This window comes from Trachemys scripta, chromosome 2 (assembly GCF_013100865.1).
Source record: "Trachemys scripta elegans isolate TJP31775 chromosome 2, CAS_Tse_1.0, whole genome shotgun sequence".
Classification (NCBI taxonomy): domain Eukaryota; kingdom Metazoa; phylum Chordata; order Testudines; family Emydidae; genus Trachemys; species Trachemys scripta.
This window is the reverse complement of record NC_048299.1, coordinates 57,974,434-58,000,056: the sequence shown is the minus strand read 5'-3', so window position 1 is coordinate 58,000,056 and position 25,623 is coordinate 57,974,434. Positions and strand designations below refer to the sequence as shown.

Here is a 25,623-nt window from a genome sequence, read left to right as displayed (position 1 = left end):
ATTATTTTTATTTTTATATATATAATACACACACACACATCGATAGAGGATGCCATAAACTTCTTTTTTTGGTCACTTAACACAACCACTCAGTCTCCGTGACTCTAGTGCAGGGGTAGGCAACCTATGGCATGCGAGCTGATTTCCAGTGGCACTCACACTGCCTGGGTCCTGGCCACCGGTCTGGGGGGGCTCTGCATTTTAATTTTAAATGAAGCTCCTTAAAACCTTTTTAAAACCTTATTTACTTTACATACAACAATAGTTTAGTTATATATTATAGACTTATTGAAAGAGACCTTCTAAAAATGTTAAAATGTATTGCTGGCATGCGAAACCTTAAATCAGAGTGAATAAATGAAGACTCAGCACACCACTTCTGAAAGGTTGCCGACCCCTGCTCTAGTGGTTGTCTTCCCTCTGACGTGTCAATCCCCAGTCCAGGTACCTGTTAGTGGTGTGCTTGTAGAGGTTGCAGGCACGGGGACCAGCAGGGGACCAGGATAACATGGCTGGGTGAAGTCTGAGCGAATAGTAAAGCAATCTGCCTTTGTCAGCCCACAAAATCTACTAAACTTCACCCCCCCCCACAAAAAACAAACAAACAAAAAAACAGAGTACAGAGTAGCAAAGGATGGTTTCTCCAAAAAAAATCTGAAAGTTTAAAAAGATATCTCACTAAGAAGGTTTCTGGCTGACAGCATGGAGAACCCTCTGACTCCAAGTGAACACATGGCAGCCAAATGAGGCAGAAATGCCAGAGCTGAAGAAGATCAAATGTCTACCAAAGACAACATTCTGCAGATGATCTGAGTTTATTAAGGCCATTAGAGATGATCTGACAATCGAGCTTCTCGCAGTGAAGAAAGAAGTTGCTAACTTGGGAGAAAGTGTCTGTATGTATGCCTACACAGGAGTTAGACACCTACAGCTGACCCGTGCCTAAGGGGCTGTTTAATTGTGAGGTAGATGTTTGAGCTTGGGCTGCAGCCCGATGTCTGAGACTCTCCCACCTTGCAGGGTCCTAGTGCCTGGGCTCGAGCATGAACATCTGCATTACGGTTAAACAGCCTTTACCCTGAGCCCCTTAGCCTGAGCTAGCTGGTGTGGGTTTTTACTTGCAGCGTGGACATACCCAGTGCTAGAGACTAAGAACATAAGAACAGCCATACTGGAACTGCCGAAAGGTCCATCTAGCCCAGTATCCTGTCTTCTGATAGTGGCCAATGCCAGGTGCCCCAGGGGGAATGAACAGAACAGGGAATCATCAAGTGATCCATCCCCTGTTGTCCATTCCCAGCTTCTGGCAAACAGAGGCTAATAGCCATTGATGGACTTATTCTCCAGGAATGTATGTAATTCTTTTTTGAACCCTGTTATAGTCTTGGCCTTCACAAAATACTCTGGCAGAGAGTTCCACGGGTTGACTGTGCGTTGTGCGAAGAAATACTTCCTTTTGTTTTTTTAAACCTGCTGACTTAAAAGAAGCAGGTGAGAGAAACAGAGCTTCATGGCAGTGATGAAGCAAAGAGAAAAAGATGCAGCTTAAACTGGATGATACAGAAAACAGATCAACAAGGAACATCATCAAAATTAAGGGACTGCCTGATAATGTGTAAGGAGGAAACCTAATCTAGTATGTAAAAACTTTAACTCTTCCAGAGAGCTCAGCTGTAATATCTCACACAATTAAAGTGGAGAGAGGACATGGAGCACTGGCCTGGGCCTTGTAGTAATAATAACTAATAATAAATAAACCCAGATGCCTAATTGTGAAACATCATGATTATCAGTAGAAAAATTTAATTATGAAAAAAGGCAGAGCACATTCAGCGCTCATCACAAGCTGCAAAGTTGAGAGCCTTTTTCATGACCTCTGTCCTAACTTAAAAAAAAAAAGAGAGAGAAAGAGCTGGGGGAAATAGAGCAGAACTCAGGAGGACAGATATCTGCTACAGATTGCTATTTAAATTGTCATTCAAAATCAGTGTAATGCAATAAAAGACTGTAAACAAGGGAAAAATACACTCTAGTCACTTGGGATAGAAATCCAAATTTCAGATGTACAAGAAGACTCTCCAGAGGTAGTAACTTCAGATAAGCTACTAAAAATTCTTGGAAAGTGGTGAAACACAGGAAAAAGACTGGAAAAGAAAAGACAAAAGACTGGAGACCATACTGGCAATGGAAGAAATGAAGTTGAACAAGAGAACTCAGTGAGTAGTAATTGAAAACCCTAATCTGAAGCGACTTCTTGGGAGTCACCAGGAATGAACAGCTGAACAGTAGCTCAGTTAATGTTATAAAGAAAATAGTACAAAGTTCACTTTAATTGGGGTGGTCAGTTATAGCTGTGTTTTTGTATTTTAAAATGTAGAGGAAATAAAGGACAATAAGAAGGGAGTGGGGAAGGGATTTCAAGGTTGGAGAAGATTGGGGGGGGGGAAAAAATGGAGAGGGGACGGGAAGGAGCCGTTAGGGGTTTTGTGTAAATCCTCCACATAACTCAAATGTCAGATGGCAATCTATTCCTATGGGCGAGGGTCAAGGTCCCATAGATGGAGAATGTACCTTCTTTGGATTGCAAGTGAAGCAGCCCAATTGCTGATGGGGAAAGTACAGGGGTTCAGGGTTCAGCAAAGCACAGTTGTTTGAGGACCGTTTTACGTGTTATGTTGATATTTTGTTTGTGGATTTAGAGTAAGGGAAATGCAAAAGAGGAGAGGGAACAGGGAAGGCAGGGGGAATTGATACAAAAAATGGATATGGAAGTTTCCAAACAGAAACTAAGCCATATTCAGGCACACAGTAGTGAATGCAACTTAATTAGAAACAAGAGAGACACTGGCAACAGAAAGATTCATGTCATCACACAGTTTAAAAAAAAAATCACAATTTCAGATTTTTCAATAAGATAAATAGTTAATCTCAATGTCTCTTCCTTTTAAAGTAGCGTTTTTTGAATGCCAAAAGGCTAAATAATGTCATTAAAAGGAAAAAAGCCCTGGCAGAACTTAACACCCCTCCCCCCCCCCCCCATTATTCTATTTCAAGAAACTCATTTTCAGTAGGGGCAAATTATGGGTATGAAAGGTAACCGATTTCAACAGACATATTTTGCTTCAGCTAAAGAAAAGCGAGGAGTGATTATAATATTTGCTAAACATTTACCTTTTCAGATTACAGATCAATTTAAGGATAAGGTGGAACGATTTATACTCTTGAAGGTCACAATCACTGGGTTATTAATAACAATATCAATACATGCACCCAACCAAAAGCAAAACATTTTTTTAAGGTCTTCTTTAAACACTGCAATATTTTGGGGAAGGGAAAATTATACGTGGAGGAGACTTCAGTTGCACACCTATTCCATACTGGGACAGATCTTTAAAAAATATCTGGGGGATAGGGAATCAAGTACAACACTGACGTCTTTGTGCCAGGTCTTTCTGATTGTGAGAGAGAATTGTACACAGTTGAAAGCTTGTTTTAGTCGCACCTTCATCAGTTTTATATATTAAAATAGATGTAATGTTAATGACTAAATCCTTAATGAAGCAGACAAGATCTGCAGAAATTTGCAACATTATGGTCAGATCATGAACCAGTGGCAGTAATATTTGATGACTGGGTTGGGTCCCAAAGATAACTATATTGGAAAGTGAACTGCTTGCTTCTCCAAGATAAAGATTGGTTTGCAGCAATTAAAGAGGACATTGTTCAGTACTTCTAAATAAATGATATGGACAATATAAAGAGTTTTTCTCTGGGAGGCAGGTAAAGCAGTATTTAGGGTGACAGTTGATAAGCAGAGCCTCTCAATTTAAAAAGAAAATTCAAGAAAAAATAGAACTATAACAGGAGATACATTACAAGACATTCATAAAAACATAGGTTCATAAAAAAACATAAACAATTAACTAATATTAGGGGGAAGTTGAATATGTTGATGACAGATGCCACTGAAAAAGCAGAAGTTTTATGATAAAGGAACTAACTGATAGTATATCGTCTCAAAAACTTAGACATTCAAGAGCAGCATATTATTCCTCCAGTTAAGAACAATCAGCAAAAGATAGTTATACACCCTAATGAAATATTTGCTACTTTTGCAGCTTATTATAAGAATCTCTGTACCTCAGATACTCCACGCTCTGAAGTTCCTCAAAAATACCAAAGTAGCAGGCTTGCCAAAGAAAAGCAAAATTGATAAAGAAATAACAGAAGAAATGCTAGAGGCAATAGCAAGTATGAAAAGTGGTAAAACTCTAGGACCTGATGGCTTTCCAGGTATTATACAAGGTATTTAAGGAGGTATTAGTGGGTTCCTTGAGAGGTACCTCGAGTACCACTCTGTTATGGGAGGAACTTGTACAACCTATGAGAGAAGCTACAGAGGTTCTCTCTCTAAAGATGGAAAGGATTTTACCTCATGTTGTTCCTATGGGCCTATATCTCTGTTGAATTATGACATAAAGATTTTAGCAAACATACTAACTAGTATAATGCTAGCAAAAGTACAGTCTATGCTCTCATCTTGTATTAATCCAGATCAAACTGCATTCATTAAGGATAGACAAATGTCAGACAACATTCTGAGAGTACTTGGAATCATCCATAATACCAGATGGAAAAAAGATCAATTTCTCTTATCAGTAGGCTCAGAGAGAGCCTTTGATGGAATAGACTGGAACTTTCTGTTTCAAGTCTTGTCCCATATGGAGTTTGTCTCCCAGTTCCTTAAATGGATAACTGCTCTTTATACCAGTCCAAAAGCACCTGTGCAAATTAATGGGATTAAATCCCCCCCGCTTTGTGAATTACACAGAGGGATTAGGCAGGGATGTCCATTGTCCCCTTGACTCTTTGCACTGGCCGTGGAGCCTTTTGCACAGAGGATGGGTAAGGAACAATGGATCCATCACAGGAATAAAACTTTTGCAGGAACACATCAGAAAATAGCATCATCCACATATGATGTAATATATTTTTATCTAAACCAAGTATTTCCCTAAAATAAATTTCTAAAGTAATTCAGGACTTGGGGAAAGCATCTGGATTTAAAATAAATTATGCCAGATCTAAAATGTTAGCTACAAACTTGACAGACTCACAAAAACTGCTCCTCCGGAAAACATTTGGGTACAAATGGGCAAAAAATTCTGTAAAATAATCTCAAATAACCTAGAAGAGCTCTGTGATTTAAATGTCAAAACCGCTACTTCGGGGGGGGAAAAAAGCCTTGAGTGTTGGGGGAAGTGTGCAATTTCTTTATTGAGAAGCATAGCCACAGTCAAAATGAATATTCTGCCAAGGATATCTTTTTTTTATTTAAAAATCTTTCTGTGATCATCCCAGATAAATCCATAGCAGAAATAGAGAGGATATTGTTAGAATTTATATGGAATAAGAAAAGACCAAAAGAGAGATCAGCTACTTTGTATAGAGCCATTAAACATGGTGGACTAGCCTTTGCAAATATTCTGTGGTACTATCAAGCCAGCCAGCTCAAAGCAGTAGTGGATTCGGGATGCTCTAACCCACCCAAACACTGGGTCTTTCTTGAACAAGAAAATTGTGACAGTGTAAACATTGCTCGGCTACCATGGATTAATTAAAAAACCACACTCACTAGAAATTTACACACATCTTTTAGCAAGGCTGCTCTGAGTTCGGGATAGATCTAGAGATAAGATCATTTCTTTTCCCTCACCAATGACACCAATTGCAAATAATCCAGATTTTTAACCCAAATCACGAATCAGCGAGCTTCAAAGATTGGGGAAGCCATGGAATACACCCGGTTGGTGAGCTATTCAGTAAAGAAACTTTTCTAACTTATTTAGAGATTAAAACAAACTTTAACTGGCCCAGTCTCCCTTGATACCAATGCTTTCAAGTCAGGCACTGTTTCTCAACTTTCTAGAAAGCTTTCTGTACAAAAGAGGTTAACTTTTTTTAAATAAAAGCAGTGGCATCTGGTCAATTAGGAAACAAAATTATAACTAAATTATATCAATCTTTACAGACAGCTTTCCTAACCAAAAAAGTGTCCATATGAGACATGCTGGGGAAAGGATGTGGATAGACAAATTATCCCAGAGGAGTGGGGTTTGATCTGGAAAAGAGGACTGGCAACCTCAGTCTGTAGCACAATAAAAGAAAATTTCTTTAAGATACTGTTTCAGTGGTATCTCTCACACCAGTCAGGTTAATATATATATAATCATCATTGGGATGCAATTTGTAACCAAATATGACAAATTGTTGGATATTTATTACCAAATGATCCTTTGATACTGGGGCCTCCTACTGGAAAGGTCACACAAAAGGAAATGAAGAATTAATCTCATCTGCCAGTAGCTGTTCAGCTATTGGTAGCCCATGACTGGAAAAAGAAAAATAGCCCAACCGTTGAAGACTGGTTAAAAAAGAATTGGAGGTTGTGGTTATGGAAAAATTCACACCAGTTATGTACCCAGCAAAATAGAGGACAGATAACCAAATATCCGAGTGTCTACCTTTTATTTAGTACTCAAAATACATTCACCTGTTTAAAAAAAAAAAAACACACAAAACCCAGCACATCTGTCCAGTTGTTTGAATAGGAACATTTGATAGATATTTCATTCAATTTAATAAAATCACTAGAAATAACTGGTGGTGGTGTCATGCTCACCTTGTTAAGTAGAAAGATCTGATGACTTTATTCCTTTATAATGTCTCTTTAAACAAAAGCTAACTCTTCTAATTGTTTCTGATATGTACATGGCAAGGATTAATAAATTTGTTAACACTTAAATCATTTAAATAATAAATCAAAAGGTGTTGCATGCACTCTGGTCCAATGTGTCTTGTCTGAGACTGCAGAGCAGTCAGGGTCTCAATTAGGGGAAGGAGCTTAGATATAAGCTTTCTGCTTTTCCTCCTGACTGAGGTAATTATCAATGGTCAGGCTATAGTCTGAGGTAGCCAGCTGAATCATTCAACTGGGCAGTCACTTCCTTTACAGTGATATGGTAGGTTCCCATAGGGGCTAACTTGACAGAGTTTCCCAACTGAGGCTTGGAAAATGGGGTGGGGGGGGGGAAGTCACTGTGCCTGAGAACTTGATGCTCTTTGGCTCTCTTTGCTGCCCTTCTCCCCCCTCTCTTCCCTTTCAGCTGTTACCCAGGAGGGAGCTACCACCCCCTGACTCTTTCTCAAGTATAGATACCGGGTGAATGAAGTACTATCTTTTTTTTTGTCTTTTGTTGGTGAAAGACACACTTTTGAGCTACACAGAGCTCTTCTTCAGGTCCTTTCTCAACTGTCACTCTAAAGGGAAGCACTACCTTCTTTCTCCCAGGCATCTGGTCTCTAGGTAGAGAACTAATCAGAGCTCTCCTCTTTTGGAACATCTGGGGCTGCTGCTTTAATTCTCTCCCACTAGCTTCCTCTCTGCACAAGGCAGGGTTGCCTGGCAGGGGGGGCAGCAATGCTCCTAAAGTTCAATCTTTTGGCCCTTGCTGGGCCCTGGTAAGATTCGCCACCCCCTTTATGGTAAAGGGGATAGGGGTTACACCTAGAAGGCTCAAGTAGTAGAATGGGCAGAACCAATAGTTCATATTTGCAGATGTTCAAAAATTTGTCACTATCTGATGCCTTTAATGTGTATTTCCAGTTAGTGGAGAAATCTTTTTGTAAAAATAAAGATTTTTTTTTAAACTGTATTTGGCAGTGAAGGGTAGGATTTTTAAATACATTGTCCTTGAGATCAATAATTGTGTGCAATAAACTTCATAAAGCATGTTTAATATGTGTTTCTGAGAAGTCTTTGTGTGTATGTGTGTCTAGAAAATATTTCTGACAGTACACTTAAGTGACCTATTGTCTAGGGATGGGAATTGAAGTGGCAACAAATTCTGCGGAATTCAGTAAGTAGCAGAGGATTGGTTGTCGCAAGCTCTGAAGGAGGATACTGCTTTGCCATTGGACTATATAACTTTTGTCATTCAGTAATGATAGTGGCCCCAAATGCCTTTTCTGCTAGCTTTATCCTTGTCAGCTGTGCTGCTTTGCATATGAAGTAAGAAGTGAGATGGTTAAAATAGCAGTAGAAATCTGCAGTCTGATTGAGACTTGAAGTCTTATCCTTTTGGCTGTGTGGGAGATTCTGTTCCTTTTGGCTGCACTGTGGTATCCTTAAAGTCTTACCAGCAGAACTGGACAGGCTAGTTAACCACATTGTCTGTCTGTGTTTGGTTAGTTGTGTTTTTCTTACTGCAAGAGTTTTTTGTTACTGAGCTGACAATTTACATGGCATCAAGTCTCCTGACGAATAAACATGTATATGTCTACTCAACATTTTGGAATAAACCTCCCAGCCCAGATCGACAGGCTCGAGCTAGCAGGGCTTGCATTAGTGTGCTAAAAATAGAAGATGGGTAGGCGTCTAGGCTTCAGAGCCTGAGCTTCAATACAAGCTACATCTTCAAAGTGCTGTCTATATGGCTGCTATTAGAGTACTAGTGTGAACCTCGCTAGCCTGAATTGGTTGACCTGGGCCGGAAGGCACATTCCGAAATGCTGTGTAGACGTACCCAAAGAAACTGCCTCTCAGTGTTTTAGCCAGTGTTCCTTACTGTGGTGATAGAATGTGTTGAGATCTCTGACATGCATCCTTGGTTGGTGAAGACCAGTGGAGAAGTACTGTCTATTCAATTGTACTGCCTCCCCTTAGAGGAGAGTGTCAGCTGATCTTGAAGCTCTTGTGCAGTCTCTGCTTAAGAAACACTCTTGACACTGCTAACTTTGCCACTTACTGATCTATTTACATGTTCTTTTTTTGGGATTGGTCATTGAAGCTTGTGGCAGACCAAATCTGGTGATAAGACAATTATTAAATTTCTTTGACCGTGGTCAAACTAATTCAATCAAACAGAGAGCCTGACTTTAAAATTAGCCTTACTGCAGGTGAACTCACCAACAAATAGGTTAAATAACAAGTTTCTGTCTGAACAGCAGTTGGTAATGCTACCTTTTCAGTGGTATTGAGAAGCTGAGGGAGGCTCGATGAAGAGCTAAAGTTCACAGTACTACAGCAAAAATATTAGTTTTTGCTCTTAAAAGGGCCTTCAGTTGGTAATTCAAGCTTTTTACAGACTGGGTTTCAAAGTAGTTCTTGTGTAGAACAGTATCCTTTCCTTCACCTTATTTATTCATACTTAAGGTGTGTCTACACTACGAGAGTAGTTCGATTTTACTTAAAGCGAATTTGTGGAACTGATATTACAAAGTTGAACGTGTGTATCCACGCTAAGGACAGTAATTCGACTTTGTGAGTCCACAGTAACGGGGCATGCGTCGACATTGGAAGCGGTGCACTGTGGGTAGCTAGCCCACAGTTCCCGCAGTCCCCGCTGCCCATTGGAATTCTGGGTCGAGCCCCCAATGCCTGCTGGGGCAAAAAAATGTGTCGAGGGTGGTTTTGGGTAACTGTGGTCATTCAACCCTCACTCCCGCCCTCCCTCCGTGAAAGTGCCAGCGGGCAATCAGTTCGCACACTTTTCTGGTGATTGACAGCGCGGACGCCACAGCACCGCAAGCATGGAGCCCGCTGCGATCATCGCTGCAGTTATGGCCGTTGTCAACGCCTTGCGCCTTATCATGCACCTTTTCCAGAGGCAGATGCGGAGAAATTGGGCGAGGAGGCTACGGCAGCGCGGTGAAGACATTAAGTCTGAGAGGTGCACAAACCTCTCACAAAGCCTTGGACATCATGGTGGCAATGGATCATGTTGATGCTGTGGAACGGCGATTCTGGGCCCGGGAAACAAGCACGGACTGGTGGGACCGCATAGTGCGGCAGGTCTGGGATGAATCACAGTGGCTGCGAAACTTTCGGATGCGTAAGGGAACTTTCCTGGAACTTTGTGAGTTGCTGTCCCCTGCCCTGAAGCGCAAGGACACCCGGATGCGAGCAGCCCTGACTGTCCAGAAGCGAGTGGCCATAGCCCTCTGGAAGCTTGCAATGCCAGACAGCTACTGGTCAGTCGCCAATCAATTTGGAGTGGGCAAATCTACCGTGGGGGTTGCTGTGATGCAAGTAGCCAACGCAATCGTTGAGCTACTGCTCTCAAAGGTAGTGACCCTGGGAAACGTGCAGGTGATCATAGATGGCTTCGCCGCGATGGGATTCCCAAACTGCGGTGGGGCTATAGATGGAACTCACATCCCTATCCTGGGACCGGACCACCAGGCCAGCCAGTACGTTAACCGAAAGGGCTACTTTTCAATGGTGCTGCAAGCACTGGTGGACCATAGGGGACGTTTTACAAACATCAACGTCAGATGGCCGGGCAAGGTTCATGACGCTCGCGTTTTCAGGAACTCTGGTCTGTTTAGACGGCTGCAGGAAAGTATTTACTTCCCGGACCACAAAATAATTGTTGGGGATGTGGAGATGCCTATAGTGATCCTCGGGGACCCAGCCTACCCGCTAATGCCCTGGCTCATGAAGCCCTATACAGGCGCCCTGGACAGTGAAAAAGAACTCTTCAACTACCGTCTGAGCAAGTGCAGAATGGTGGTGGAGTGTGCTTTTGGACGTCTCAAGGGGAGATGGAGAAGCTTACTGACTCGCTCCGATCTCAGCGAAACCAATATCCCCATTGTTATTGCAGCTTGCTGTGTGCTCCACAATCTCTGTGAGAGCAAGGGGGAGAAGTTTATGGCAGGGTGAGAGGTTGAGGCAAATCGCCTGGCTGCTGATTATGCCCAGCCAGACACCCGGGCGATTAGAAGAGCCCAGCGGGACGCGCTGTGCATCCGGGGAGCTTTGAAAGCTAGGTTCCAGAGTGAGCAGGGTAATCTGTGACTATTACATTTGTTTAAACAGAAGCTGAACTTGCCCCCGTTTCTTTACCGAGTTAATGTTGACTATCCTCTCCAGTTACCAACCACCTTCCCCTCTCCCCTTCCAACGCACCTTTAAAATAAATGAAACTTTGTTCATTAACACTGTTTTCTTTATTAAGGATTTCGCGGTAAAAGGTTGAAACTGGGACGCAGAATGTGGTGGGGAGCGGGTGTAGTGATGGAAAGGACGCTTCTGAACTCGAGGAATGACAGGCTCCTGCTCCTAGAGTGGTCCGCAGTGGTGGACTGGTTGTTTCAAAGGAGCCTGCCACCCCTCCTTTTCGGGACTCTGTAGGTGGGGGCTGTGAGACTTTCGGGTGGGGGAGGGCGGTTACAGATCCCCTGCTGCATGGCTCTGTCATCCAGGCTAAGGACCACTACTTAAGATCTGTAACCGCCCTCCCCCCCCCCAAACTCACATAGCCCCCCCCCCACAGAACATGAAAACCACCTCCCAGACTGACCAGTGTGCCTAGTGACTGCAATGTGTGTGTGACCTTCTGCTGAACCTGCCCCCGTGTCTGTACCCTGGTAAAGGTGACTGTGCTCTCCAATTACCAACCCCCTTCCCACTGTCCTCTAAAAGAACATGAGAGAAACAGTAATTAATAGAAATGTATTTTTTATTAAGAACTACACAGTTAGGGGATGAAACTGGGACCGGGGCTTGGGTGAGGTGCATTTGGAGGGGAGGAAAGGACGTATCAAATCTTTGGGAATGAGAGCCTTCTGCTACTTGAGCAGTCTGCAGGGGTGGAGTGACTTTTTTGACGGCCCCTGCCACCCCTCCTTCTTGGGACTTTGGGGGGGGGGGGGGGAGGGGACTTTGGGGCGGGGGGGGGCGGTTAGAGAGAGAATGCAGGGGGGCTCTGTCCTCCTGCCTCCGGTCCTGCAGAACATCTACAAGGCGCCGGAGCATGTCCGTTTGCTCCCTCATTAGTCCAAGCAGCGTTTGAGTCGCCCTGCTGGTCTTCCTGCCGCCATCTGTCCTCCCTTTTGCTGTGTGATCGCTGGTATTGCGACATGTTCTCCCTCCACTGGGTCTGCTGTGCTGCCTCGGCTCGGGAACAGACCATAAGTTCTGAGAACATCTCGTCCCATGTTCTTTTCTTTCGCTGCCTGATCTGCGCCACCCTCTGGGAGGGGGATACCGGGGTAGCTCTGGAGACGCTCGCAGCTGTGGGATGGGAAAAAGGGAGTGAATTCTTCAAAAAGGTACATTTTTTCAAACAATGAATATAGTCTTTCTCTGTGAACAAGACCATGCACAGTACCTATCACGTATGCACTCAGTACAAGGTCGAATTTTCTGTCTTCACCTTGAGTGCCTGGGGTCTTGCTGTACAGATCACACAAGCGGGGCCGGACACCGGAATTCTGGTAGCAGGCGGCCATGTTAAACCGTAGACTTTTGGCTGCTTAAAGCCTAATTTACAGCAGTGCCCTCCTTTCACGTTCCAAGCAATGCTCCTATCGTTGGCCAGTTCCTGCTGCCGGCAATCCGGCCAGCATGAACTCTGCCCCTGTCCCTCCCCTGTCACGGCTGTCCCCAGGAAAGATCCCTGCATGCTGCTGGCGAACCGCTCAGCAGGAACGGTTCACCTCCCCGCCCCAGCACGTGGCTGGGCTCGGGAAAGATCCCTGCATGCTGCCGGCGAACTGCTCAGCATGAACAGTTCGCCTCCCCGCCCCCACTGTGTGGCTGTAAACCGCTGGTTACAGTTATTTAAAGGAACAGGCAATCAGTCCCCATACGAAAATTCCCCTAATTCAAAGCAGGTCACCATGAGTTATATCACACTGATGAGGATTACGGAGGCAGAGAAAGACCGCATGCTGCATGAATGTTAGCGAACACCAGGGTCGTATGCCGCCATACTTTGCAGAGTACCTGCTGCTAGCCTGGCATGGAAAAGTTTCCTACCATGGAGGACGCAATAAGGCTGCTCTCCCCAGGAACCTGATACAAAGGCTTTCACATTACCTCCAGGAGAGCTTCGTGGAGATGTCCCTGGAGGATTTCTACTCTATCCCCAGACATGTTAACAGACTTTTCCAGTTGCTGCACTGGCAAGGACTAAAAAGTTAAGCACCTAGGGCAAATTAATCATTAAAAACCCATTGCTAACATACCATGCCTATTCTATTCAAAATAAATGTTTACAACACTAACCTACTGATGTTTCCCCTGATTCACGGTCCGGGTTACCGCCTTGGGAGGGTTGGTAGGGGATCTCTGTGAGGGTGATGAAGAGATCCTGGCTGTCGGGGAAATCAGCGTTGAAAGCGCTGTCGACCGTCTCGTCCTCCTCATCTCCTTCCTCATCTTTCCCGTCTGCGAACAGCTCCGAGGAAGTGGCCGTCGACAATACCCCATCGTCAGAGTCCACGGACAGTGGTGGGGTAGTGGTGGTGGCCGCACCTAGAATGGAATGCAGTGCCTCGTAGAAATGGCATGTCTGGGGCTGGGATCCAGAGCATCCGTTTGACTATTTGGTCTTCTGGTGCGCTTGTCTCAGCTCCTTGATTTTTCACGCGGCATTGCGTTGCATCCCGGCTGTATCCTCTCTTCGTCATGCTTTTGAGATCTTCTCATAGATCTTGGCATTCCGTCTTTTCGATCGCAGCTCCGAAAGCACGGACTCATCGCCCCACACAGCGATCAGATCCAAGACTTCCCGATCAGTCCATGCTGGGGCCCTCTTTCTATTCTGCGATTGCATGGTCACCTCTGCTGGAGAGCTCTGCATCGTTGCCAGTGCTGCTGAGCTCGCCACGATGTCCAAACAGGAAATGAGATTCAAACTGGCCAGACAGGAAAGGGAATTCAAATTTTCCCGGGGCTTTTCCTGTGTGGCTGGTCAGAGCATCGGAGCTCAGAGTGGTGCACTGTGGGATAGCTCCTGAAGCTATTAGCGTCGAATTCCGTCCACACTAACCCTAATTCAACATGGCCATGTCGAATTTAGTGCTGCTACTCTCGTCTGGGAGGAGTACAGAAATCGATTTAAAGAGACCTCTATGTCAAAATAAATAGCTTCGTTGTGTGGACGGGTGCAGGGTTAATTTGAATTAATGCTGCTAAATTCGACATAACCTCCTATTGTAGACTAGGCCTTAGACTCATACGAGTTTAGAATTCATTTGAATTTGGTTTGACTTTGGGTGGAACTCCATGATCACATTACCAAATACCATACCTTTGGTGCCAAGAAGAATTACAGAATATGATAACAAATATAAATTGCTTAAAATATCTCAAAGAATAGAAATATGCTTGAATACATATGGGCTCCAGATTGCTAAACTTCTGCAGATCCAGTGGTATAAGTTCCCTTATATGAAAAAAGGGTTAAGAGTACTTTTAGATGAGTCATATGGGGATGTGGTTGGCAACTCTAGACAGATTTCAGCCAAGAGGAGAGCTAGTACATGCAAAATGGACACAGTTTTTAACCCCAGCTCTCATAAGCTCTCTCATAAGAGCACTGACTTACTAGAGAGCAGCTTTATGGAACAAGTTACTTTGAGTCCACGTGCCTTGGAATGAAAATCAAAGAGGCAGAGACCAGTGAAGTGTCCCTTTAGTTGGCAACTTCAGCACTGTGAGTAGTGATCTCTTAACGTTGTTAAAAATAAAGTGTTTATCTAGAGTTTTGTTTACTTTTGGCATTTACTTACTTCATTCCTTAGGACTAGGCAACATACACAGCTTTGATCAATATTTGTAAATAGATTAGTTCCCCCCCCCTTTTTTTTTTTGTTTTTTTGTTTGTTTTTTGTGTGAAGGAACAACAAACATACAGAAACTGTTTAAGTTGGCATATATATAGAGTGAAGCATACGGAAGCTAATGAACCACAAAAAACAAACAACGTTTGAAGCATTAAAATAGCTGTTTCCTCTTATAGCCTGGTATGTACAATACTCAACATTTTCACTGCATTGTACATCTTAAAAACTACAAGACTTGTTGCAACTGGAATGGCTCAGCACATTTGGAATGGAGTAAGGCCTCTGAGATAGAGGCTGTTGATCTGTGGGATATGATCAGGCTAAGTGGAATTGTAGGTAGCCAGCTCTAACTGAGCTTGTAGTCACTAATATCATGGTCCTACTTACGGAACAAGAAAAAGCAGTAAAGACAGGGTGATAAAAGGTAAAGTGAGAATATATTTACAAATGGATTGTGAGGGCAAATACTGAGTTATCATTCAAAACTATTATTGTAATACCTTTACTCCCATTGGGGCCTTGAGGGCCAGATTCTCCCTGCATTAGGGAAGTCTTGTGCTGCTCTAACAATGAAAGACTGGCTTACTAATCAAACAAGTATCACATCAGCATTAGGGGAGTCCTCAGATGGTGGGGAAGCCAGTATGTGGGTCAGTTGCTTTCCCCATTGTGACAGGTTGGGTCACAGAGACCCCCTTGGGACTGCCACCTGATGTGCTGAGACTACCTCTGAGCCTGTTTTCCCTGGCACCTTGGGACTTCAGAACCCTGCCTTGTTGAGCCAGACATGCCAGTCTGGTCCAACACAGACCCAGGGTCTGAACCATGTCCCCCAAAAACTGCAGACTTAACTGAAAACGGTATAGAAAGTGCTCCTGTCTCTAGCACCCAGATTCCCAGTTCCCAATGGGATCCAAACCCCAAATCTGTTTTACTCTGAATAAAGCTTATACAGTGTAAACTCATAAATTGTCTGCCCTCTATAACACTGATAGAGAGAGATGCACAGCTGTTTGCTCCCCCAGGAATTAATTTTGCTTGTTAATTGAACCAGGGTAAGTAAGTGATTTTATTAAATATAAAAAGTAGGATTTAAGTGATTCCGAGTAATAACAGACAAAACAAAGTAGTTACCAAGCAAAATAAAACACAAGTCTAAGCCTAATACAGTAAGAAATTGAATGCAGATAAAATGTCACCCTCAGAGATGTTCCAATAAGCTTCTTTCACAGACTGGACTCCTTCCTAGTCTCGGCCCATTCCTTTCCCCTGGTACAGTTCTTGTTAGCTCAGGTGGTAGCTAAGGAATTTCTCATGACTGCCCCCTTCATTCTGTTCCACTCCCTTTTATAGCTTTGGCACAGGGCGGGAATCTTTTGTCTCTCTGGGTTTCCACCCCTCCTTCTAAATGGAAAAGCACCAGATTTAAGATGGATTCCAGTACCAGGTGACATGGTCACATGTCCTGTGAGACCGCAAGTCTTCATTCTTCCCAGCCTGAGTCACAGGAAGGCTTGCAAGTAAACAGATCTATCTACAGTCAATTGTCCTGGTTAATGGGAGCCATCAAGATTCCAAACTACCGTTAATGGCCCACACTTTGCATAATTACAATAGGACCTCAATTATATTTCATACTTCTAGTTTCAGATACAAGAATAATACATTTATACAAATAGATTGACCACACTCAGTAGATTATGATTTGTAATGATACCTTACAAGAGACCTTTTGCATGAAGCATATTCCAGTTACCTTATATTCCTACTCATTAGCATATTTTCATAAAATCATATGGAGTGCAACATCACACTCCTCCTTGCAAGTGGCATAACTGGGTTGGCTCATGAGGTTGTTGACAGCCACCAAAAGTTAGAACAGTCTGGGGACTGGTACAGAGTAACCCCAGGATTGGGGGAGTGCAAGGCTGTCTGAAAGCTCCTCCTCAGCTGTGAAAATGTGCTTCTTGATGGGAGCCAAGGATCAGGATGAAAAATTTTAAGATTTACAACTACATACAATATTTAATAATAAAATCTCAAAGAATTTTGAAGAGTTGGTGTAGTTCTTGCTTTTCTCCTAGTAAACTTAAACAGTAAACAGACCCTGCCAGAACAATAGATGCAAAACCTGCCAACATGTACTACAATCAAAGATGGATTAATATTTATTGGGGCTGCGGGCCCAAAGAACATTTGGGTCCCCTACACACTGTGGGCCTAGGGACACCAGAGCTGAGGGTGGGGGCGGCATGGCTGCCCACTTTTTAACTTGGGTGTGGTAGCCTCGGGCAGGTGCGTAACAGTGGCAGCATGGGCATAGTTTGGGGACATTGTCTCCCCCTCCCCCAAACTGCAAGCCTCTGGCCAGAGGTGACAGGAGGAGCAGTGCCGCACGGGATTGCTGCCTTGGGCACAAAGCCTAGGCAGCAGTGGGGGCAGCCTGTCACTGGGAGCAGGAGGGACTCAGCTGGGGCAGCCTGGCAGCAGGAGCCGGGCACAGACACTGAGCAAGCCCGGGCAGAGTGTGGTGGGTGCTGAGGCTGGGCCAGTAGCAACTGGAGCTTTGCCGGAGGAGCCCTTCTGCCTGGCTCCTCGCTGCCTGTGACCTTCCCGGGGTTCCCCACTGGCTCCCAGCCAGGGCAGGGCCTCTTCTCCCTGCAGAGTGTGTCTGCAGGCCCCGGGGAGGGGGCAGGAGGCTGGACCAGAGCCCTTGCCCCTGGGTCCCACCGGCAGAGTGGGGAAATGGGCCGAGGGCTCCTCTTGGACCCTGCCCAGGCTTTCGGGTGGCTCTTACCATTGCCCAGCTCCGGCTTCTGTCCTGGCTAGGGGGTGAGGCCCTGAGAGGAAGAAGAGGAGCAGTGGGTAGGTCCACAGTTCTAGCACTAGTGGCCCCTCCTACTTCTACTCAGGTTCTGGTTCTCCTCAGGGGGCCCCCAAATTGGCATAGGTCCCATGGGCCTGTGCATCAATTCACCTCTAACTACAATGACCAACATCCCCCTCAACACACCTTTCAAGATCCAAGGATTCTACACATGCCTATCGCAGCATGTGGTGTCTACCTCATCCAGTGCACTAAATGCCCCAATAGCAACTACATGGGTGAAACCAGATAGTCGCTCAACTTGTGAATTAACTTACACAGAAAAATGATGAGACAAAAACACCACATCACCTGTGGGTGAACACTTTTCACAAATTGATCACTCTATATCTGACTTATCAGTCTTCATCCTCAAAGGAAAGCTATTCAACACTTTCAAAAGATGAGGATTTAAATTCATAACTGTGCTAGACACTAAAAATCATGGACTGAGTAGAGACACTGGATTTATGGTTTATTACAACAATCTATAACCCACTAGCAACTCTCCCCCTCTCCCCCCTTCCTTTCTCCCCATGACTGGAGGGGTATTAAAAGGTCACTTCACCTTGAATCATCCCTTGAAATATATGTTAACTACTTATGCCAAACAATCTGTTCCACCTTGTATTAAGCTGTGACATTCTGAGGTAAGTTTCCCAGACCTGAAAAAGAGTTCTGTGTAATCTCAGAAGTGTGTCTCTGTTACCAAGCTGGTCCAATAAAAGATATTACTTCACCCACCTTATCTCTTTAACTAAAATAGGTCTGGCACAAAGAAATGCCTCTCTTCCCTAACCCCCACACACTCTCATTGAAAGGATTCTAATCAAAGTGAGGAAGTGAGGTTTGACTTCTGAAGCATTAACTGAGCAGAGCACATAGCTTATATTGAATTCTCAAGACAGTTCTCAAACTTCGTTCTCTTGGAAGGCTATGTTAATAAGTTACAGGACTTCCAGACTCCTGTAGCTCCTGAATATTGATAACAAAGGAGCATGCTGAACTTGAAATCATCCTTTTCTTCTGGAATGCTTTCTAGTGCTCTGCCAAATTATTCAAAATACACATACAGTTCTGAATAATTACTTTTAAACCAACTTTCTTAGCTAAGAATTTGCTCAGTTTGATAAATTACTCTTTTAATATAGTACATAATTTCTTACCCACTTAATATTTCTTTTACTTATAAGGCATTTAGAACTTCAAATATTTACACCTCTACCCCGATTTAACACTGTCCTCAGGAGCCAAAAAAATCTTACTGCGTTATATGTGAAACCACGTTATATCAAACTTGCTTTGATCCTCCGGAGTGCGCAGCCTCCCCAGCCCCCCCTCCCCCCTCCGGAGCACTGCTTTACCGCGTTAATCCGAATTAGTGTTATATTGGGTCGCGTTATATCGGGGTAGAGGTGTATTATAGCTCATATTCTGCAGTTGTATCCATGTGATTGTAGCCACAGAGGAAATAGACATGTAAATTTACCAGAACCATAAATGACTTTCAATAAACATTTTAAAGGAACATTGTAGTTTAGGCCCAAGCTTTGAGTTATTGTTAGCTAGTGAAGTTTATACATCCAACAGAGAGCTTTGTAAGAGGAAATTTGCACTCTGTATCTTCTGGAAACTTCAGATGAATTGGCCTGTTAATAACTAGAACCTGTTGATCTTTCCTTCAGGGCAACCAGAGAAACCTGTGTCCTGGATCTGTGCACCCATCAGTGAGGCCTGCCTTAGCTTACCACTTTACCACATTCTGTCAGCTATCTTTAGTAGCACAGCAGACTGTCAGCCTCCCTGTGCCAGCAGACTATCCACATAGCTGGCATCTGTAGGGAAAAAGTTTTTCTCCTCTCAGGTGTTTCATGTGAGCCAGAGTAGCCCTCTGTCTCCTCAAAGAGGAAACTCCCTTTCTATAAGTATTAACACTCTGCTTCTTCAAAGCCTTAGGAATCCTGAAGTAATGCCCTTTCAGAATGTTGTAATCTGATGTGGACCTAGAAGATTATTGCTGTCATTACTTAACAGCCTCTTCCTCTGAGTCAGGGCAAATTGGATTCTCTCCCAAACTCGTGCCACCTTTAATGGGAGTCAGAAATCTTCTCGTAAGGGAAATTGCCCTGCAATTAATGGGAAACGTTGTCTATTCATATGTCGTTTGGCACATCACTTCCTATAGTGTTGTCCAAGGTGATGTAACTTTGATTGCCCTCTTTCTCCATCTGGGTTTTTACATTTAACTTTCTTTAATTGGATGCCCTTCTGATGAATACGTCTTCTAAAAATATTTCTCTTTCTATAGAGTCCAGTGACTACATCAGCATTTTATTAATTTACTGAACAAATCCTTGGTATTGTCTGTCTTGGAGCTCATTTTGAGATGCATAATCTGGTAATTCTCCCATTGTTCTAATTCCTAAAATTCTAGTTTAAATCCTTTTTTGTCTCTCTCAGATGGTCTCCTTAAAATATTTGTTGTCCAGACTACTCTATGGTGTTATGCATATATAGATTTAATGAGAAATGTAGCGCTCCATAGCTCTTCATCCTGAACAATTGATGATAATTTGAGATTCTTAAGACTCCAAAGCAGTCAGTAATGGCATTGAAACACTGCTTCACAAAATTCTCCATATGGTTGAATTCAATGCATCTTGTATTCAACAATGATAGTGACATGTGGACAACAAATAATGTACATAAACTGCCAGGGAGTAACAAAGAACACGAATATAAGCAATGAGGCCTTCAGAATCTTTTCATCATGGAGAAGTAGGACCTGTCTATCAGGGGAAAAAATGTACTCGGTTCAAGGCTTATATCATCTGGTTCAGTTGTCATGTGCAGGCAGCAGACAAAGGGGATGATCATCTGTCCACCAGATGACTTTTTCATTAAATTTGTAATTTAGAACGAGAAGGTAAAATATCTCACTTGCAACAATAGCATTCCTGACTGTGGAAGACAGATCACTGTACTAATATGTGATTATTTAGTTTCCTCTATTTTCTAAAATAGTTCAGAAAATAAGACTAGACAGAACATCTGTAATGCTGTCGTGCCATATTGGCTTCACAAACAACTATTTTCTAGGATTAAAAATGGCAGACTGCAAGGCCTGAGGTTCCCAGTTTTTCAACACTCCTTTTATTCCTGATGACTTTCTTAGTCACTGATTTGGGTTTACACCCTGAAACTAGTCTGAACCTCCAACAACATGAATGCTCTTAGAAATTCAGCTAATTCCTATCTGTCTTATGTACTCTGATTATGATGGTTTCTAAGGTTTTAGGAAACTTGTTCACATTGTTATGCAGGCCTTTGCCAAAATTGGCTTCAAATGTCTATCAAATCTTCATTTTTCTCATGGGTGACCTCCATTAGGATACGTCTTAGTTACCTAAAGATAATGGTCTTCTGTCCTTGGGGTTATTAATTTAAGAGATCTGGTACCAGCCTTCTCACATACATTTATTTGCACATAGTTATGCAAATAGAATGTGATTCTACAGATCTTTGCAAAACCTTTTTTGTTTTCTCACCCCAGATCCTGTAGAAAGAGCCTCGCTGAATAAATTTTCTTTGCACAGTAATCATCTCCTTGAAGAGTAAATTACTTTGGACCTCTGTCAACCAGACAACCTTGAAAAGATTGTTCTTAGTTTAGGTCCTGACTTTGAACAAATCCAAAACAAGAATAATATACTAATTTAAACCAATCTCCTCTTTTTTTTTTCCCCCTGTAAGCCTAAATGTTGTTAGGAAAACAATTTTATACTTTAAAGTTTTAAAGTCTCATTTCATATCTATTTACATTGGTCCAAAGAATGGACTATATCATCTTCACTGGAATGGATTACAGCACTGGAATGCGTTACCTAGGGAGGTGGTGGAATCTCCTTCCTTGGAGGTTTTTAAGGCTTGGCTTGACAAAGCCCTGGCTGGGATGATTTAGTTGGGAATTGGTCCTGCTTTGAGCAGGGAGTTGGACTAGATGACCTCCTGAGGTCCCTTCCAACCCTGATATTCTATGATTCTTTGATTCAAGCAATAAATATCTGATTTAAATCCGAAATCCATTTTTTTAATGATTTTTATCGACCATGGTCATTACTCATTAAACTTCCTTTCTCAGTGCATAATCTTTTGGAATTAGTAAACTGCTGCTGGTGAATATTCCCATTTTGTTTTCAGCAGCTGGCATCCGTGAGGCAAAGTAAAAAAATGTTGGGGCCAATGTTGACATATGATAGGTTAGTGAGCTAAAAAAGCGAGATAACAGATTAACACTTGTATAATTATAGCTGAGTAAAATGCTCTATAATGCAGAACTTCTTAATGATGTATGCTGTGCATAAATTGTCACTTTTTAACAAACATTTGTCTCTTCTTCAGGTATTTAAGGTTGAAGGTTTCAGATCAGATGTGGAAAGATGTTGGCTGTGGACACAGGAGTTGTGGAGGAGTGGTTATCAGAGTTCAAGGTAATATATTGTGTGATAATTAGAAATAAACTTAGTTTTTAAGCATTATATTATTCAGTAGTAGTAGTACCTGATCAGCTCTTGTTTGCTGCTGAGATGGGTGCTATAGATAAATTTAAGACAGTTGAATTTCAGTCTGTGAGATGAAAAGATGAAATACATTGTTAAGTAAGACTTGAATTTCCTTTCTTGTCATATTCAGGACTGTATGCTATGTTTGGTACATGACAGCCCAATGAAATTCATGTTTGGAAAAAGGAATAAACTTTCAGTGCAGTACAATACAATAAAATAAAATAGATAAAATCTGATTAAAAACAAATCCGTTAAATGTTAGTGTACCAACTAAAAACTCTTAGCTGAAGAGCTCTAGGCTTTCATGTTACACCAAAATGGTATTTTTATTATCAAGTTCTTACCATATCTGGCATTTTATTTTTATTTACTTTTCTTCTTGAATGTACCAACAGCTTACTGTTTGGAATGTAAAGTAACTCCCAAAGATTGACTCGAAGTTTTAGCTGTAGATTTTACTGCTGTGTGTTAGCAAGATAACCTTACTTACTTAACAAGTATTATCCTACTTCTCATATTTGTGGTCTTATTCTGGGGTGACATTCAGGTTTTTTTCGTTCAAATCACTGATTTAGAGGCAGCTGCTAACTTCTCTCCATCCCTTTGCTGTTTTCTGCTCTGCCTGTTGGCACATTGTGGTGTCTTGTGTCAGACCCAGTGCTGTATTTGAGGGGAGCAGCAATTTTCTCTTGTGCTGTTTTTCTGAAAGTTTCTTTCCGACACTCATTTTCACTTTCTCCACCTGACCTTATTATGAAGACTATGCCTTTGAAGGGAACAATGGCAGCCATGGAATTCCCTTAAAGCCAACTATTTCCTCATCAGCTTTGCCTCCAGCCTTCATAAAAGCAGCTTCAATGGCTAACCAAAGAGCTGCCATTTTATCACTTCCCATCTGAGAGCACCATATGCAGACCATTGTTCAGCCGGTACTCCAGCAAATGGGTAAGCTGTGTGCGCACATCAGGGAAGATATCAGAATTCCTGTAGTCAGAACTTCAGGGCAAACCCCTTATAGCATGCCAGGCTGTAAAGTGTTGCTGTTAAGTTTCAGACAGTATATAGACACAGTGAACACATGATAAATTAAAAGTAGTAAATGAGTCTAATTATTCTGATGGGGCGGTGCACCATGACCCAGGACCAATGTCACAATGACCACAAAAGCTGCATTTTCTGTGAGGTAACTGAATGGCATCACTATGCTAAGAGTTAGTCTGAGCCTTGCCCTCAGGACCCTAGCCTCGTGGAGAGCCTAGAGAAAGGGGGATCAGGAAGTAGTTGTTGACATTTTTATGGTGGCCTTTGTTATACAAATTTATCAAAATCAAAACCTACAGTAGACAACTACCTATCTTTTCAGACTAGACCAAATCTGATCTTCTGGTCTGGGTAAAGTCATGGTCTGGAGACTCTCTTCCAGATGTAGTCCAGAAAATTCACAACTATTCCCACCATCTGCCATGAGACTATGTATCATGGAGAAAATGCAAGTCCCTCAGTTGTCCTGAATATATGCATATTACCAGAGGGGAGTTCAACCGTGCTATGTACTATTCCGAAATGTCATGTTTTACTCCACTATGGAGCAGCATAGATTAGTATTCAGGCCTCATTTTAATAAGATTTTGTATCCAGCAAATCCAAGGTAGTAAATACAGAACATTCGTGATTGTTATGCTACTTTCTAGTAATTCCTAGAAAAATGCCTCAAACCAAGATGGTTGTTGCAATTTTCCATTGAAAGGAGAAGTGGAGGGAAGAAACCAGGTTTGCAGGCTTATTTCTATAGGTGGTGTAGATTCACTTGACTTGGACACACCACTTCTGGAGAATTGGTGCCCTGTACATAAATGAAATATCTTGCTTGAATCTTCTCAACAGTCCATTTATCGTATAATTTGTAATAGTCTAACTACAAGGTCTTCAAGAATCTAAAGCTAGTCTCCTAAAATCCAAATTTAGGCACCTAAATAAGTGGCCTTATTTTTGAAAAGTACTGAGCATCAAATGTAAGGTTCTAGGTGCTCCATTGCTTTTGGAAAATCAGGCCATTCATTTAGGTGCCTAAATATGTCTTTTAGAAGAGCAGCTTTAGAGTTCTATTTTTGAAAATCTTGCTTTTCTGTAATTTTCCGGAAATGGTTTCAGATATAGTGATTAGTAGTTTTGATCTCATTTGTAATGTCTTTTTCTATAACACTCCTTATTTTGGAGTTGAGAGGCATTGTTGCCTAGTGGGCAGAGAAATAGAGTAGGACTTGGTAGATTTGGGTTCTATTCCTGGTTCTTTCTGTTGCCTGCTGGGTAACCTTGGACACATCACATAATTTCTGTGCCTGTTTCCGCATCTGTAAAATGAGGATTATGATTTCATCCTTTGTGAAACACTTTGAGCTTTGTGGATGAAAAGCAATATATGAGAGCTAGGAATGATGAGTTTAAGTGTAACAGCTCTATCTGAAAGTTAGTAAACTATTGAAAACCTAATAGTGACCTTTGTAAGCATTGCCAGCAGGGCCGGCTCCAGCGTTTTTGCTGCCTCAAGTGGCGGAAAAAAAAAAAAAAAGAAGCCATGATCGGTGGCACCTCTACCGCTGCTGCTTCATTCTTCGGTGGCAGGTCTTTCCCTCCAAGAGGGACTGAGGAACCCGCGCCGAATTGCCGCAGAAGAGCCGGACGTGCCGCCCCTTTCCGTTGGCTGCCCTAAGCACCTGCTTGCTGCACTGGTGCCTGGAGCCGGCCCTGATTGCCAGTCAGAACTCTGGTTGATGCTGGAAAGAGGGTGAAATACATGCTCAAATGACCCATATTTGGTGCCCGACCCCCCCCCCCTTTTTTTTTTTTTGGAGAGTGGTGCACTCTGTAGTTTCCATATGGCTGTAGATATTCTGATCCTCCAGAACGGAGGACCCATAGCTGCTTATAGACAACAAAACAAAAACACACCTGATTGTATGCTTATCCTAATTCCAAAGTTGCAGTTCCTGTTGCTCTTTTAAACCGATTATTCTTTTTACACATTGTTCAGGATGGGTAGACGTGTGGTGAAATTGTGGCCCTTTAGCTGTATTTTCCACCCAATTTAATTAAATTCTTTACAAAACTGTGGAGTGGTAAAATGTAAGATTTAATAACTTGCCTTCCAGCAGTTTATCTTAAATACTGGGATTTTATTATACTGTAAAGATGATATAGAAATGTTGTTTCTGTACATGGAACATATTGTCTCCTAGAGTAAACACCAGTGAATGGATACTATTGCAGTTGAAAGGATGTTGTAAAAACAGAAAAGCCAGCTGACATAATAAAATGGCTTTCTTTCAATGCACATGCAATAAAATATTGCAGTAATGACCTAAAAGGAAAAAATATTTTTGTTTGATTTCAGACCCTTCCAGAAGCTTCTATCTCTAACTATGCTACAAATTTGAAAGACAAGAGTTCTCTGGTTTCATCTTTATACAAAGTTATCCGGGAGCCACAGAGTGAGGTAGGTGCACATTTCTCTAAGATTTTAGTTTGGTGTGGCAGCAGACCATGAATGCATGGATG

The 25,623-nt window shown here is 42.5% G+C and overlaps 1 protein-coding gene across 6 annotated transcripts in view; it reads left to right on the top strand.

The window, feature by feature from the left end:
- The window catches only part of FAM126A (family with sequence similarity 126 member A), a 96,261-nt gene that overhangs the window by 23,773 nt on the left and 46,865 nt on the right, over nt 1-25,623 (top strand). For all 6 annotated transcript variants that reach the window (XM_034760612.1, XM_034760610.1, XM_034760611.1 and 3 more), the window contains exons 2-3: nt 21,905-21,993; nt 25,460-25,561. In XM_034760612.1, the coding sequence (XP_034616503.1) occupies nt 21,943-21,993; nt 25,460-25,561 (153 nt within the window). In that variant the 5' untranslated portion in view covers nt 21,905-21,942. The remainder of the gene's footprint in view (nt 1-21,904; nt 21,994-25,459; nt 25,562-25,623) is intronic.